This window comes from Ceratotherium simum, chromosome 1 (genome assembly GCF_057802395.1).
Source record: "Ceratotherium simum simum isolate JZ-2026a chromosome 1, ASM5780239v1, whole genome shotgun sequence".
NCBI lineage: Eukaryota > Metazoa > Chordata > Mammalia > Perissodactyla > Rhinocerotidae > Ceratotherium > Ceratotherium simum.
Window position 1 is genome coordinate 42,378,402 of NC_141900.1, and position 18,410 is coordinate 42,396,811.

General features: G+C 36.6%; 1 protein-coding gene across 2 annotated transcripts in view; it reads right to left on the bottom strand.

The window, feature by feature from the left end:
* The window catches only part of COL28A1 (collagen type XXVIII alpha 1 chain), a 154,037-nt gene that overhangs the window by 128,953 nt on the left and 6,674 nt on the right, over window positions 1-18,410 (bottom strand). For both annotated transcript variants that reach the window (XM_087435021.1, XM_014788200.2), the window contains exons 3-10: window positions 17,233-17,253; window positions 15,568-15,624; window positions 13,886-13,939; window positions 11,940-11,981; window positions 8,242-8,268; window positions 4,088-4,132; window positions 1,189-1,233; window positions 64-117 (exon numbers count right to left, since the gene is read on the bottom strand). In XM_087435021.1, coding sequence (XP_087291147.1) covers window positions 64-117; window positions 1,189-1,233; window positions 4,088-4,132; window positions 8,242-8,268; window positions 11,940-11,981; window positions 13,886-13,939; window positions 15,568-15,624; window positions 17,233-17,253 — 345 coding nt within the window. The remainder of the gene's footprint in view (window positions 1-63; window positions 118-1,188; window positions 1,234-4,087; window positions 4,133-8,241; window positions 8,269-11,939; window positions 11,982-13,885; window positions 13,940-15,567; window positions 15,625-17,232; window positions 17,254-18,410) is intronic.

Genomic DNA, 18,410 nt, shown 5'->3' on the forward strand with positions numbered 1-18,410 from the left:
TGTATTACCATTCCTTATGAGGGGGAAGGCACTCTGCCTGTTTTTATCCAAAGGTATGATTACCTTATTGCCTTGAAATCCCTTCAGGCCTGGATCCCCTGGAGGTCCACTAATGCCCTGCTCCAAGATGAAAAGCAAGAATTACTGCTGTGTACAAAAGGCCATCCAGGAATGAATCATTCATTAGGGTCCCTCGAGATCCTGGAGTTAGAAGCCAAACTAAATAACTCAGAGTTAAGTTGGGGTTACATACGATTGAGAAATGGAATGAGATAAAATTGTTTGTGCTAAATACGCAGCTTCTGAAACAGTACTTAAGCTGAGAGCTAACATTTATTAATGAGGTGTTAGTTTTCAAAACCTGTGTTTCCAAACTTATTCCTGTGCTGGATCCCTTTTTTGAAAGATTTGGAATAAACAACATTTTTTTCTTAAATATGTAAGGCACATATAACTGAAAGTTAGAGCTTCCAATCACCCCGTGATAACCAGGGTTACTGCCCTGCACTGACACAATTCCAGGCCAAAGCAAAGGAGTTGATGGTGAACTAGATGCTCTCTAGGAAATCGTGGGTAAAGAAATAATATTCAGTAGACTTTTTGAAATACTGAAATTAACTCTTCACACACACACATCCTCCCCCCATTACAACTTCAGATGAGGCAAGTCCTCAGACTGGAAAAAACTGATCCAAATTATTTTCTGAAATCTATTGGATATGTCTAACTTAAATAAATGCCTTAAAGAATCATTCCATGTTATTGAGCATTAACTACTTATAACGACGGAACGATACAAATACTGTAATTTAGATAAAATGCAGAGCTCTTCCAACCATATTATAGTAGCAATGCAAAAATAGTTGCATCCTGCTTTTAACTACTTGACTTCACCCATCTTCCCAGACTCTAATTTTTTAACTTTTATCTCTTCAGCTACTCACTAAGCAGACTCACCTGCTGGTACTTATCTCTAGGGAGCCTGAATTAGTTATTCTAAAGATTAGGGCAGTTGTTTCTAAATGTTGTTGCACATTGGAATCACCTGGGGATCCTTAAAAATATTGGTGCCTGGCTCCAATCCCCAGACATTCTGATTGAACTAGAGGGTGCAAGTGGGCAAGAGGATTTCTAAAAGTTCCCTAGGTGATTCTAATCCAGACTTAGATTTGGTTTTAGCCTCCTTACCTGAAGTCCTCTGGGTCCCTTTGGTCCATATGGCCCTGGGGATCCCTGTGGAATAAAATTAACGGTGAGTTGCTCTAACTATCCATCTTGAAAGTGCTGTGATTTTAGATGGACGAGAAGGGGATGTGTTCTCAGTAAGGGCCAGATTTCCCAGGTTATTCAAATATCAAAGCCAACAGAGTCATTGTTAACAAAATGATCCTAATTAACAAGCCAACTGGGGGTCAAGCCTTCCTTTAGTAAAAGGCTCCATAAAAACACAATTTTAGATGTAAGTCTTTGGCCAATATATTGACATTTTGATCCGAGTAAAGGATTTGTTTCTTAAGACTCCTCAGAAAGCAGTGGAATATTATTTCCTTCCAGCAAGGCAATGTCAGTTAAATTAACAATTTACTGAGTTTCCACGATGTCTAGATCACTCCTTTGCTATCTTCAAGACATGGAACTTGGCAAAACACTCTTTATACTCAGCACTCTTCTAATAGAAAATATTTCAATGTGTTCCATAACTAGGAAACCTTTTACAGTTTATTTTTATGAGAATACAATATAGTCTAGTCTCTCTTTTCTCAGATTTTCACTTTTTTTCTGCTTACCGAAAGATAACTTGTTCATAAAAGGCACACTTTGACAATTATAGAAAAAAGTAAAGAAACAGAAAAAAAAATCACACAGAGGCAACTGTTGTTCACATTTTAGGCATATTTTCATCCAATTTTATTCTCAATAGATTTTTCTTCAAATAATTTGATCAAAGTGTATATCCAATTTTGTATCCTACTTATTTGGTCTTCTATTGTATCAAAAATATTTTTCCATGTCATTAAAAACTCTTAGTTTACTAAGAGTGTTACTTGAATAATACTCAAGAATATGAATCTATCATAATTTACTTACTCATTTCTCTAGTTTTGACGTATGTCTAAATTGTTTCTGATGATTGTTATTTTAAATAATATTATAATGAACATCTTTGTGTATAAATCTTTGTCCAACTTCAGATTCGTTCCTAAGGATAATTTCCTAGAAGAGGATGACTGATGCAGAAACTCTTAGCACAAGACTCTCTCTCACTCCCTTCTGTCTCTTACACCATATATGGAAAGAAAAAGTGAAACTTGCCTCCATAAAGTTTGTTCGGATTTCCATTCTCACTACCTGAGTAGAGAGAGCACATCTTCATCTTATAGAATCCCCATCAACACTGAATATTATGTACTATTTCAGTGTTTGCTAATTTGATAGGTGAAGTAATTTTTTTTTTTGAGGAAGCTTAGCCTTGAGCTAACATCTGTTGTCAATCCTCCTCTTTTTTGCTGAGGAAGATTGGCCCTGGGCTAACGTGCATGCCCATCTTCCTCTACTTTATACGGGACACCACCACAGCGCGGTTTGGTAAGCCGTGTGTAGGTCTGCACCGGGATCCAAACCTGCAATCGCTGGGCCACTGAAGCAGAGCGCATGAACTTAACCGCTACGCCACCTGGCCAGCCCCGAAATAATATTTTAATATTCTAATTTCACTTATCTGATGGCTAATGTGTTTGAATATTTTTTCATTTGTTAATCATTTATGTTTCTTCTTTTGTGTCTCTTCATGTTCTTTGTACGTTTTGCTTATAAACTTGCTTGAACTCTTCATGTCAAGCTCTAGACTCTAGAGAGTCTAGACATGCATTTTTTCAGATTTTTACATCTCTGACATTGGGATATATCTTGTAATCAATTGCATCTTATATTTATAATTAGCAGTATTTTTTCCTTTTTTTTTTGGCACAGAAAATGATAGAGCATTTAACAATCCCTGATATCCTGGTCAATGAAATTTGATATTAACTCTTTGTCAGCCATTTTTATTTCAAATAGTTTTCCCAGTTAATGTTTGACTTTCATTTTTGGTGTCTATGTGCCCTTTCTTCTGTATTTTCAAGTCCATGTCTATCTCCCACTTTCAGTTATCCTCCAGGAAGAATCCATTCATTATCACACTTTTCATTTTGCCGGGAGATAATTACCAAGCCTACGTTTTTCAGATCTACCTGACCTTTAACTCTACAGTTTAAAAGCTTTCAAAAAATCTGAAGCTATTTAAAGTGTTTAATTACATGGGCCAGTGTCATTATCTTATCCTCTTCTTTTCACATTTTGCCTCGTTTTGTCTCCTTGATTCTCCCCCATAATTAAAATATAGATATTGAAAGAGTTTAGCATCTTGGTGGCATGCTGTTAATAGTTCTTAACTATAATGAAAACTATTTTTACCCTGTACTTTTTTGGATCCTTTATCATTATGTTTCAAATGCATTCTCTATGTATTTCTGGTCCACTAAAGAACTCCCTAACATATTTAATATTGTCTCCAGTTTAAATACTTTATTCATATTTATTTTTTAATGAAAGGTAAATACCTACCCAATTGTCTGCAGCTTGCTGCATTTTCAAAATTTCAAGTCCTTGTCTATATCTAGTTCTGCCATATTATTTATAACTATCTCGTTAACTTATTTCATAGAGTTCTTCACTCTCCTTTGGAAAGTGCTTGTTCTCAGTGTTTACATCTGGAAAACAATTCTACTTTGACCCAATCGGAGCTTGAATTGACTTTGCTGGTTAAGTTATTCTTTTCACCATAACATTCAGTAGGCCTGGCCTCAAAGGTTAGAGTACCACAAAGCAAAGTCTTAATAGTCCACAAGAAAGGCATTTGGGGGATCCATTAACTAGAGTTAGGTATGGCTTTGTTTTCTGCTTCATGTTTTGCAGATGTGAAAATGGAGCCAATGACTCTCCAACTCCAGTAGTGAAATCAACATAATGCATCCCAGGAATTTCCTCTTTAGGAAACTCAGCCCCAAAGGGATCACAGCTGTTAGCATTTTAAAAACATGTTCCTTACTTTGTCACCTTTTATTCCTGGTTTGCCACATTCTCCACGTCCACCCTAAAAAAGAAATAAATGAAACAGATAAGAAGACATTTGCAGTCATTTAGTGTTAGGATTTTTTTTAAAGATTCTCAGCAGAATCTTATGACATAAGCACTCTGATGAATTATACACAATTTTATCCTCAATCCTCTGGGTTATTTGGTCATTGAACTCAAAAAATTTATCCATGAGCCATCCTTAAGTTGACAGAATTAAATCAGTGATGCCACCTAATGAGGTCTAACATTTTCGAGAGATGGATGAAATTAAAAGGAAAGAAATTAAGGTTTACTGAGCATCTACCATATATTATATGCCCTTTGCATATGTGATTTAGTTGAATCCACATTACAGCCCAATGAGATGAGTTTTACAGTTCTTATTTTATTGATGAGAAAACTTAAGCTCAACAAAATAACTTCCCTCTATCATATAGCTAGTAAAAAGAAGAATTAAGGTCTGGACCCAGGTCTGCTCAGAGTCCCTATTTTTTCCACAACACCATGCTCCAGCCTGAGTACCAACTTTGATCAATTAGTAGTGTCTACCCAGAGAATTGTGAGAGAAAGGTTCTGAGACCATGTCATGACCTGGTGGGGAAAGGAGCCATGATGAATTTGCAAGGTCTGCTGTGACAGAGAGAGTGGGACATGGTGGCAAGCATACTATGTATCTTACATCATCACACTCTACTGCCCTGCCTTTCCTGGAATATTAATTTTAAAAACCTAACATTTAAATTATGCTTTCAGGTTTATTATTAATGTTATTTTACAGACATTATCTCAGTTAACCTGACATTAACTGTCTGAGGTAGATATTATTAGCCCAATGTTACATACTAAAAATTTGTATTTCAAAAAGGTTAAGTAACTTGCTCGGTAGAAAGAGAATTGGGACTTCTGAATACTAATCCACTATATCAGACTTCTAAGACTTCTAATAATTAGAACTAAAAAGTAACAAAGTGAATTAGAAAAACTACCCAAGTTAGAATTTTCAAAGTACTTTCATAATATATTTATTCTGATCCTCAAAGCAATTCATATTTTTAAGATAAGGCAACTCAATAGGAGAGGTTAAATGATTTACTTAAATGTACATGCTAGACAATGACTCTTAGTCCCGTGCCCTCACTACTAGTTTCTGCTTCTGCTGCTGCTTTCTTATCTCCATACTGCTCTAACATGCTACCAGAAGTGCCGCTACACAATGACATAAGTTGCACTAGAATGTACATCAATGCCCTGCTTCCTTCATCAAGGACGTCTTGCTATGAAAAATAAATGTCAGCTGAACTAAACAGTGTATTTAGTGATATAGTGGATTTATATTCTGATGCAAGCTTTATCTCATCACAAAACAGCAAGAAACAGTTCACAGATTGACAGCCAGCCTGCAGGTCACACCTTGAATAGCACTGCTCTACGAAGGGAAATCATATTTGTAACCACCAATTATGGATGCAAATTCTGTGCCAAAGCCTCTACATTATTGCTATTCCTCACAGCAGCCTCGCAAGGTATATATGTATATATCTCCATTCATAGATAAGGAAAATGAGGCTCACAGGGATTGAGTAGCTTGCCCAGGACCACAAGCTTGAGTCGGTTAGACTCCCAAATCCATGTTCTCTATCAGCCATCCAAAGCTGAACGGGATGCACTGCCATGGTCGGCAAGTTACTTTCCACTAACCTGACACTTCTGCCTAGGATAGTATGTGGGGTATTGCTGGCGTCGGGAGCAGGAAAGAGGGAGCTACAATTCTTAGATGCAACTATGCCTCTGTTCAAAAGCAATCTGTTCTCTCTCCACATCATGTTGCGAGTCAAACTGACCCAGGACAAACTGAGCTTTCCCTTAGAACAAGTCGAACATTTATTTCTGAGCACAAATGGAAAATCACCCTTATAGACTCAATTAGAAAGCAACTAATAATGTTGGATGGGAATAAAATGAGTCAACCACCAAAATATAAAACAGAAAAAGTACCATAAATACACTCAAAATTCTTTTGGCCAGAATTCACGTTCCATTTGTCCAGACGGATTTGTTAGCTATAGGGTCCTGAGGAGCAGCATTTGTTTTGGCGGCAGATTTCCATCAATGAAAATATTGTACTCATGTTGTTTGCCTCTGCAAAGCCGTTTTCTTTTTTGGTGGGCTCAGTAATCCCTGTGGAATGGCCACAATTACACAGTTCCAGAGAGCAAGTGCTTCAGAAACCTATGAATAGATTAGCTCTGTTCCCGGACTCTGATTTCTGATCCTGCTGCTACTAGTGAAATTGTGGTTTGAATGTCGATGGTTCAGGGTCACTTTGCTCTGACAGCTTGTATTTTCCAGATGAGAACTCCTCCAATGAACCTATAATGCCCCAGAAGGTTAAATGAACCTTTTCAAGAATATATATATAAAGCTTTCCGGTGTTGATAATTAGCTCATTGTATAAATCAAGATGGGGGGCATGATAATTTTCTTCCAATATATATATGTGACAATTTTACAATCATGAAACTTTCTTAACTTTCCTATATTATCATTTGTTCCCTGCCTCTTCACAGTAGCACCTTAGATTTGTAGACCGGCAGACAGTCACAATCATTATTCAATTTGATTCTTCACCTACCCTGTAAATGAGGGAGGCTTGTATTAATCCAGTTATGTATGGATGAAGAAATAAACACTCCAAGATGCTGAGTTGCCCAGGTTCTTATGGCCAAGTGCAGAACTACGGCATTTCTTACACTCTTCTCCTTTTAGGCCTAACATTTCTAGCGCTTGGGGATATATTTATTTGCCCGCATGTAGGTTCACCCCTAATATTGGCAGGGCCCAGGGCAAGAGTGCAAGCACAGGCCCACATACCATGTATCTAGATAGTTGAAAGTTATAAATCAAGCTAATAAACTAGTCATGTCCTAGCTTCCTTTCTTGACACATATACCTTCACAAGGAATAAGAAATTAAAGAATTTGGGGATTTCTCAGAGCTCGATGTGGGAGTACAGCCCCATGCCCACGGCCTACAGCCCAGCTCCCACTTCACTTCTCACCTCCAGCTCCTTCCACACAAGAGGAGCCGTGAGTACATGCAGGAAGATGCCCCAGGCAGCACAACAAACTTCCCTCAGTGACCCTCTCCCACCCCAACAAACAGCTTCCATTTGGTTTCCCCTCAGGCCCAGGAAGAAGATGGACCTGGGAAAGAGGTTTGTGAATGCCTTCAAAGCAGGCTCAGGCCATTTTGTAGAGACTTCTAGTGCCTTGGTTACCCAAAGAATGATACAGAAGACGGGAGCATGGGCCTCTTGCCCTGCAGACTCCTGGCTCCACGGGGAGTGGGGAGACCGGAGGAGACCCAGAGCAGGACCCTCTAAAGTACAGGCCTCTTGCGCAGGTCTGAGGGTCATGGGACAGAATGGATGCTAGGGACGCGTTCTAATTTCAGACGGAAAATCTGATAATACAGAGAACTATGGCATAAACTTATAAATGAACCATTGAACCCTCTCAAAGGTCCCTGAGCCCTGGTCCAAGTTGTTAATTTCTTTTGCATCAGTTTGATTTCCTAACTTATAATTTGCAAATAATCATAAAATAATCTACTAACCCATAAATTTTGTTTGTCAAATTTCCTCCTCCTGCAAGCTCTACCCAGATGCCTGACTGAGTGAAGTAAGAAGTTCTTTACTGCTTAACCAGGAAAAATCCTCTTTCCCCCATGATCGGGTTCCGTGTTTGGGTTTCATAGGAAGTTAAGCACCAAGGAAGCAATCTAACTGCAGAGTTGCTGCTTCCGTTTGTATACAGAAACTTTTAGTCTGGACACCTATGCTGTGTGGCTGTTAAATTGGAGTTCTCTGTTCATGTCTGCAGAGCTGAGAGAGTCTGAATTCTAATCTCAGGAATCTTAGGGCACCTTCCACCCCTTACAACACCCAGCCATATCTTAAGTTCTATCATTATTTTATGTTAACAGAGTTAAGAGTACACTTAGGAATTAGGGCATCCAGACTTACAAAAATAAAGGAAAATAACTTCTATTAAGTACATAAATACAGTTATGTTTGTGATTTACTTTCTGAAATGCTGATCTATCTATTTGTTGTTACCAACTCACCTTCTCACCCTTGTACCCAGGAATTCCCTAATTGAAAAAGAAAAGAAAAGAAAAAGTAAAATACGATATTAGAAGTCATAGTTGGAGGAAGTATTTGATGTTTTTCATTTATAAAGTATAACAAAGCACTTCTGTACAGTCTTGGAAAATAAGACCATATAAATGTAAGCTATTTCACTTCTCTTTGCACTGAGGGAATGTGCATTTACCAGGGAGAAGAAAAGAACTTATTTTTCTCTTTATTACATTCTATTCTCAGTTCCATGTATTTTTTCAAACCTAATTTCTTACCCTTTGGCCCGAAGCTGAAGGAGAGACTATACACTGAAACTCATTGTAGAAGAGACGACCTATAATGCTCCTTTCAAAATTGTTATATTGACTTTTAAACTATGAACTATCACAGCTAAAAATGTTTGACAGAGACTGTTAGAGAAATTGGCTTTGAAAATGATCTGAGATAATGGCCTTTCAAATGTACGTAAATATTTATATCCATTATGGTTCTCCTTTCAAATTTGGCCTAGAAGATAGAACATTGAGGAAATGAATGGTTCCTTTATCAAACCTAATGAGACAGTGACCTTTAAGTTACTATATTTTATCTCCTGCTAAATAAGGGGCCAGTGCTTCTGCTCCTCTTCTGTGTCGCTCTTGGGGATCCTGCACAGCCTTGTCCATTGTGTCCCTACCCATAAGCCCTTTAAGTAATACAATACTGCATACTAATGGACTGGGAAACTACCAACTTTAAACAACAGCAAGTCTTTTTCAAATAGGATTTCATGTCTTTTTCATACAACTATAGTTTTCAAGTATGAAAATAGAAGTGTAAAACATATTTTAAGTGAGCTGGAGAAACCAATGGAATAAACAAGTATGATTACAGTTACATGTGAGTCAGACTACAAAATTTTGCTGTGTGTGACTTTTTTACAAAAGGTAAAAAGGAAAACTTCAGAAGGAGATGACACTTCTCTCCAAATGAGCGGTCACTGAGAAATTGAAGATAAAAGTAGAACTAGTGAAAAATATTGTTATACTACAATTTAATCCATTTTAGAAATATTTATTCACATAAATGGTTTAAGTTTTAGTACTGTGCTTAAAATGAAAGGCCACATTACAGACAGTTAAATTGGGGTTCTTCATTAAAACAATTCCTATTTGCAGCACTAAAAAAGGCCAGACTTTCAATCTCAGGAATCTTAGTGTGTGCTCTCCACCCCTCACAACACACAACCATATTTAAAATTCTGTCATTACTTTATGTTAAAAGAGTTAAGATTATATTTAGGAAGGAGCCAGTATGATTTACAAAAATAAAGGAATATTATTTTTTATAGTATACTCTTTTTTTTCCCTGTATTTCTTTCTGAAATCTCTGGTCAATTTATTGTTCGGTTGCTATCAGCTTGCTTACTTTTTCTTCCTTGCTTCTTTCCTTCCTTTCTTCCTTACTTTCAGTGCATCTTAAGTACTAGTTTAAAATATTCAAATTTGAAATATCCAAAACTGCACTCATTGGTTTCCGCCAAATTGGTTTCTGACTTTCCTATTTCTATTAATGGTACCATCATATTTCAAATCACACAGAATCAAAAGTTTATCATCATCTTTTCTCTCTACCTGCCCTTTATATTCCTTTAATCCAACCAGTTAAAATTCTCCAACAGCTTCCACTACACTTAGTTTTAAAGCCACTCTGCTTACCCTGGCCAACAAGCCCCTATGTGATCTAGCCCCAGCCTACCTCTATAGCCTCATCTCCCACCACTCTTTCTGCCTAGAGCACTCTTATGACCTTATTTTATATTTTTATAATGCTTGTCAGTGATTGAAATTCTTTTTCATTTGTTTGCCTATTTATTGCCTCCTCCTGCTGGAACGCTTTACAAAACAGGGACTATCTATCTTGCTCACTCCTGTATCCCCAGCACCTAAAAGAGGGCCCAGCATATAGCAGGGGCTCAATAAAAATCTGCTGAGTAGATGAGTTAGAGTTAGTCATGACATTCTATCATTTCTACCCTTTCGTGGTTCTCACAATGTTCTCTTCCTTTCTATTTTGTCATCCCTGTAGCCCAATTCTGTCCAATATAATGTGAGCCACATATGTAATTTTAAATTCCCTAACTACCACATTAAAAAGCAACAATAAACAGGTGAAATTAATTTTAATAATATATTTTATTTCTCCCAATGGGTCCAAAATACTGTCATTCCAACATGTAAACAATATAAAAAATTATCGATGAGATATTTTACATCTTTTTGCGGGGGGTACTATGTCATCAAAATTCAGTGTGTATTTTACTCCTACAGCACACCTCTATTCAGGCTAGCCATGTTTCAACTGCTCAGTGAGCACATATGGCTAGTGACTTTCATATTGGCCAGAGCAGCTCTAGCCAATGTCCCCGTTACTGCTCATATAGGCTGTAGCAACAAACCTTATTCTAAGTGCTCCTTCCTTCTGCTTGCTCCCACTTTGATTTTTCTTTGCAAGCCATGCCAGATTAACCCTCCAAATACACAACTCTTGGGTCATGCACCTCATCTAAAATCTCAGGGAATGCCCATCACCTAACATAGCCCACTATGAACTTCAAGCCATGTCTGACAATACTCACCATTCTCCAAGGCATTTGCGTTCCCTCAGGTTGCTGCTTATGGTGCTCTCCATCTGGAATGCCTGTCCCCTTCCACCTTCCTGTTCTGTCTTTTCCTGTCATAATCCTACACTCTTCAGGGATCATCCCATAAAACCTACCCTAAAAATTCTAATCTCCTCTGAAGTCCCATAATACTTTGTGCATGCAATTTTTACAATATTTTGACATTCTGCTTCATATTGTAGCTATTTTAAATACCTTATCTCTCCAATGAGAAAATAAACTTTTCAATAAGTACTTTGTCTTAATTTTATTTTCAAATGATAGTATGCTTTATGTGTAGAAGATACCTAAGAAATGATTCCTGAATAAATAACACAAATTTCTGAATGAATTTCCATTGAAATTACCAAACTTTCTATCAGGCTTTTTCATGAAGTTGATGAAAAACACCAAGAGAACAGGTTTTAAAACCTCTGAGTCTGAGTCTTGTGCTTTCACTCAAGGGGGCGAGCCAAGAGGAGAAATGTAACATGGCTTCCTTTTTATTCACTATACACTTCTCTCCTATTTGCTACACTACTGCAATTCCCCAGAAAAAATGCAAAAGAAGAAATTTACTGTAATTGTTTCTCAGAAAATCTCTGATATTTCTAATTATAGGAATAATAAATCAACTAGAATCATCTTTTTTTGTCTGTAGAATTGGATTAACAAAAGCTTAGTTTAGATTAGATAATTCCTATGCTCCCAGAATTTTAACTTATCCTTTATCAAAAAAAAAAAGACAGAAAGCAAAATACTTTTCTTATTTGAGGCTTTCACAAATCTTGAACTAAGTGTCAGGGAATGTCATGTGGTTGACCACCCTGATCCTATCATCACTCCTGTTGAGCAGAGTATTTTCTCCTCACATTTCCACTCCTAAGATCATATCTGTCTGGTTGCCTGAGTGAGCCATCAAGAGCACAGGTAGATATAAATCATTTTTGCACTTGCACTACCGGGGTCAAAATGATCGCTTACAGGATCTTAGCATCCTGTGATTACTTTCTTAGGAAGGCATTCCAGTTGTGTACATACCCCTGGGCCTCTTTCTCCAGGTTCTCCTTTTTGAGCATCACCCTGTGACAAAGAAAAAACTCAGTCAAAATTCCACAGCCCTGCAGAGTGACTGATTTTCCATAAAAGGCATTATTCAGAATTCCCAGATTAATAAGTTAACCCAATGGGGAAAAAAGCTTCAGCTTTTACCATTGACATTTTCACCATGCAATCTAGGGAAGAAAATAGCAGCTCAGATAGCCTTTGCCCTTTGGAGTGAAGCCAGATGTATAGGGTGCAGAATCCAGGTACATTTTCACTGTTTAGGCTGAGTCTCGCATCCCAGTTTAACAACACAGCTGTTGTTTTCAAATACAGCATTGTACTCACTTGGAGCCAGCCACTCTGGCTTTTCTCCAAGGGGCTTTGGAATGTTTTCCAAAATGTCCTTAAGAGTGATTGCTTGATTTCAGCAAGACTTAGGGAAATATATTATGTGGCACAAAATTACAAGCCAAATAAATGAAATGTGAACGCAGACTTACAACAGGTATTTAGCAAAACAAAAAGAAGACATGATGGCATCAATTCGGACCCACATAAGGTGAGTGAGTGTGGAGTGTGTGTGTGTGTGTCTGTGTGTATGTCTGTGTGTGTGTGTGTGTGTGTGTATTGTAAAGCCACTCAAGGATACTTTACATTCCCTTTCTTTGACGAGCAGGTAATTGGAAAAAATACTTTCATGCATCTAATTATTACGTTTTTTATTATCTCCCTAAACATATTCTCAGAAATGGAGTTATTGGGTTAAAATTTTGAATATTTGAATGCTTCTTATGTAGTGCCTAATTGCTTTCCAAAACATTTCTGCCAAGTTACCTTTGCAGTGAAGAGCAAAGCAGTTTCACCACCACATTGCTATCACTAGTTATCACTATTTTAATATTGCTGTGTTAACTGCCATAAGAAAAGAAATGTTTTTTTAAAATTTGGAACAGAAGAAAACAAAGTATATGAACTAAAAAATTGCTCCTCTGTCCCCCAAAAAACCAACCCAGCAACCCTGGACTCCAAAGTTTCTAAAATGTGAATAACTAGTATTAAAGGGTCTCTCATTGTCTCTATTTAAAGTTCATTCATTATCTAGTAAAATGAAAGGTTTTTCTATTTCTTTATTTACTAATTTTATTTCCTCTCTTGAAAATTTTTTGTGTCCTTTGACCTTTTAATGATTAGAGGCTTGATATTTTTTCATCTATTTTATAAAGTCTTTATGTTTTAGAAATTAACCCAATGTCCATTGTATTTGATGCAAACACTTCCCTATATGTTTTCCTCTTTATTTAAATTATTATGTTTCATTATATAGAATTTTGCCTGAAATCTTCACTTAGTTATATATGCTCATCTCTCTCCTGTGATTCCTTCAGTTGCTCTGGAACTTGAAACACCACCATCCCAACAATGATCTGAACAGGTAATTTTTTTAAAAAATTAATCTAGCATTTTTTTGGTTGGGTAACAAAGAAAAGAATTGGGAAAAGGCCTAAAGATGGTTTGGGAGTAAGAGACAATCTGGTGTTTTTTCTATTATTATCTTAGGTCAGTTACCCATAAAGTAGATCAATAAAAAATACAAGTGCCAATGTCAATCTGATATGGAATATGTATTAGTGATTTATGGAACATTATAGTCATTGATTTGGGCTACCATTATTTAGGTATGCGTCTCTATTTATTCAATGTCCCTAGGTTTCCTACACTTATTGACTAAAATTGTCATATATTACTCAGAATTTGTAAATGCAAGCTAACACATATCAGATAGACAGCGTAGGGAGTGAACATTTTGAATTCTCCACATAAATCATCAGATTTTTGTCATTGACATATACTACAGTGCTCTTTGTTTTCTTAAATCTTGTTCTTTAAATAAATCTAGAAGAAGATACACTGGGTTAAAGGAAAGCTGTTTATTCATTTACCGGGTTTCCTTTTGGTCCTCGCTCACCTTTGATACCTGGGTTTCCATGTGTACCCTGAAAGCAAAGGGAAAAAGGATTATATTATGCAGGCTAATATATCTATTAGTTTCCTATACCTTACAATAATTTCTGATCAGCTTCATCCCATAAAATGAGGGAAGATTGTTAAAGAAAAAAAAACTTTACCTACCAAGCACAGATTCAATCCTGTTCTCTCCTTTACTGCACACCAGGAAGGCTGCACTGTCTTGAATAGGCAGATTCTTTAGATTTGCTCAAAAGAGGATAATGTCTCTTTTTCTCTCTGATGTCCAAGGGACAATCTCAAAAGATAGGGGAAGAGAGTACTCCAATCTGTTCCAGAAAAGTGCTTTTTTTCCTACTCTCAAACTACCAAAAAGCTCACTTTTCTGAGAAAGGGTTTTGGGGGCACTCAATAACATAGTTCCATGGCTATCCCTATTAAAACATGGTACAGTAATCTCCTCTAACAATATTGAGTGACTGAAATTGTCAGATTAGCTCAGCAATTGCACATTTTCTTACTGTTCATTCTAAAACATAATTGAATATCCCAAGTAAACCTTCCCCTGGAAATCTTTTGATATAATAAGTATAAACTAAGATCTTAAAGGAAGGAAAGTTTAAACCTTTGCTTTGGCCAAAGTCAGCTTCTACTGGCTGCTACATTATCATGTAATATATCTAACTTTGTACTTTAAAGAAAAAAAAAGAAAAATAAACAAACTCTCACTTTCTAATGACTTGATTGGTAGAATGGTTTGGAAAAGTATAGGCTTTTAACTCAAGTCTCAAGTTAAAATGTGTCATAGTCTAAGAAATTCACAGTACACTTTCCCCTTCCTGCCCCCAAATACAAGCATTAGTTCAAAAACTTTATCCATGCATTTTTGTGAAATATCTCCACTGGTTTCTGAACTTTAAGGTTTGGAATCACATAAATAAATGGAATACTGAGTAGCAGCATGGATGCTTTCTGATGATGGGTTTTAGAGAAGTGTTCAGCATCTCCAGTCATCGTGGTGTCATTTCAAATGCCTTCTCAAAACAACATGGCACCTCCCAGATATTAGGCCAGAATATAAAGGAAGCACTCTTTTTTGGATTATCTTTTCAAGTATTGAATCATCATAGTAAATCCTACGTTGCCATTTCACCGAATTCACTCTAATCCCCAAAACATCTTGACCAGCTTTCCCACCACAAGGCAACCCGGTGTTGCTCTTGGGTACGTGTAAAGACAGTTACCCTCCAGAGAAGTCTGTGTCACTTGTTTCTAGTTGGAGTAGGATAAAGCTTTACCTAAAGCTCTGAGGATTTTTATGACCTCTTTTTCCGTATTTTCACTTCAGTATTGATAAATTCTGGCCCCAACTGTCACATCAGAAGTGATCCTGAAATATCCTTTGTGGGAACAACTTCATCATTTTAAACCAAATCTGCCCTCAGTTCAGGTCAGTAAAATCCCAGGCTTATTTCCAAGGACAGAACGTATCCCTTTGGGAATAAAAGAAAGAAACAGCATGTCCATTTTTGCTGTTGTTTGCACGCAACTGCTTTTCAACAGCACGAAATAGCCCCAGTGTTTTCAAGTGTGAGTAGAGCTATCATCGCTAGGACTTCCCGACTTGACCCTAAGTTCAAAGGAGAAATATACTCACAGGAGGCCCTGGATTGCCTGGATCCCCCTTCTGACATTCACAAATCTTGTGTTCACACTGAAGCAATAATGAAATACAATATTAACATATAGTGAAACATAGCATTCAAATCTTATTCAATACATAACTAAGTGGAACACTGCCTCGAAGAAATTTTACCTTGCAAGTTTGCAGAGATTTTGCTCCCATATTAAATTCTTCCAGGAAAACTCAGATCTAGTAAGAACCAACTAATAAAGTATTATTAAATGTTACCACAGTTAAATAAAATAGATCTCCCACTAAAAATATATATATATATATATAAGTTCTAGTTTCTAGTTAAAAGGGGGAAATAAGCATTTTCAGTGGACTTTTGGAATTTCTGCTGTTTCTCTTCTATATAACACACCAAAGGTCAACAATATACAAATATCAAATGCTCCTTTATTCAACAAAGGAAACCACTTGACATAGCATATTTTATCAATTCTAAGGTGTACATTTTTCCTCATTTTAACATCTCTGAAATCAGAATGAGTCTTATATCAATCAGGCCCAATCATGATGAAGTTATTTTCTGCACATGCACTTCAAAACCTACAGAATGAAATGGAATAAAATTCCAGAGACACTACTGGAGTACTCTCCAGGAATGCTGCATCACCAAAGCTTTTGATGGCACAGAGGCCAGTATTGTGTGGAAAAACAAGGGAATCAACAACTCTGAGACAAAACGTGATTCAGAAGATTTAGCCTCTGAATGCGAAGTTTTAGAAATAACCAATTTAGTTTGCTTATATTTTCCCTTATACGTATGCACAAAAGTGATACAGGATTTAAAAACCTATAGTTAAATAAATCCAAAAGGACCCTTACCATAAGTATAAAATTAAAAAATTGTAATTGATAAGAAGGCATTGTATCATAGTTTAATTGGCAGTTTTTTTCTGTCTAATGGCAGGTAAAATAATGGTGTATCTGACCACATATAATTCAACGGAATGTGGTGCTCTACAAGGTTTGGTTGGATCCTATTATTTTATGCAATGCTACTTGTAAATTTCCTGTTATTAAAGAAGCAGTTTACCAAAGGCCAGACGTTCCAAACTCTTTGCATTAAGAAACTCATCCAGTATAACAGTCCTCAGCAAGCTTAGGGGCATTTATTGTGCTAACTATCCAACTTATACCGGCCAGCTTCGTTTGTCTCTTGGTCTGGTTGCCACCATCAGGAAGGAGAATAAGTTTAAAAGTCAACCAGCAAGCAGCAGAGGTCGACTGAGCTCTGTCTCTTAGCCAGGAACACTCTGCCTGTCTCTGGCCAATGCTCAGCACACCTTCCAAAGTGGAGGACCCCCACAAGTAGCTGGTATCAGTGACATGCTTAGAATAAAGGAAGTCATCTCAAAGTAAGCAAAAACTATGCCGTTTGGTCATCGTTAATTTCTAAAATCTCTCTCTAAAATCACATTAAATATTTTCTAGTTTTTCTGATTTTTCCAACCTGCAGTGGATATGGTGGCATGAAAAAACAAATCAGATAACTGTCTAGAAATAGAGCGGCTCTTTTTAAAAATAAGCATTTTTTTAGTCACACCTTATCTTCTAATGTGAATTATAATGCTGATTTGATAATGCAAGCTTTCAGAGTAATTCACAGTAATCAAAGTATGTGGTACTTACATTCTTTTCAAATAGGATATCCTAGGAGGGAAAAAAGAATGAAGCATTAATTCGATTCATGGTTCTGCTTCCAGCTTCTTATTAGTCTTAATTATTCCCTATGGGGTATGTAATTTCCAAGAAGAATAGCAATTCAGCCTTTTAACCTTCTAAAAGCAATAAAACCTACCAGCCAATCACCCAAGGAACACTCTGAGCTATGTATTAATAGAAGACATGAAGGGCACTAACATTAAAAATGATTCTGTTTTCTAGGAACTTTATCCTATTGCATCCTATGTTTTATCTTTTGTTTCCTTTATCAGCTCTATAATATCCATAATTTGGCTATAAGCTTAATCAGCCCTAATGAGAAATTTCTCACTTTCATTTACAAAGACTTAGGCAGAATACATAATTGTGAATTTTCTCTTCTTCTGTTTTTCCATATATATATATATATATATATATATATATATATATGCATTTATTTTTTGGCATTAAAACATTAATTTTAGAGTGATAACTTCATGAGATATTAATGAGCCTCAGAAGTCAATCAGGTCCAACCTCTCATGTTGCCATTAGGAAACGTGGGCCTGTAGTGCGACGACTGCCCAAGGTCGCACACGTGGGCGGAGCCGCCGATCAAGTTCAGTGTTACTTCATGTTTACCCACACGGAAGTGAATTAGCCAGGATATTTTTCAAAACTACTTTAAATTTACAGTTTTAGAGAAATTCACCATCTGGTTTTCATCCAACATCTAGGCCTCCTACCCTACTTCAGCTCAATGGGGTATTATCTGACAAGTGCACTAAAGGCCATTTCTGAAGTCAAATGCTGGAAAGAAATTAACCTGTGTTCACAGATAGAATCATTGCTTTCTTAAGGTAGAAATTGTATGTCAAATGAATGCTTTATGACTGAATCTGAAGGATTTACATATTATAAAATAGAAACAGAAGTAAAAAGCCCCAGAATATCTGTTGCAAGATATTAAAAATGAAGGATGTAATGAGGAAGTTAAAGATAAGTCAGAGTTGTACCTTTATGGAGACTCTGCATCCCTTTAGTTTTGTTTTTACTTTATCTTTTTTTCCATACAAACTAATAATATAGAGGGAAGATATAATCAAAATGCTTTAAGTGGCTCTGGTGATTTAATGGGAGAAAAAATTAGATTGAGAATTAAGTGT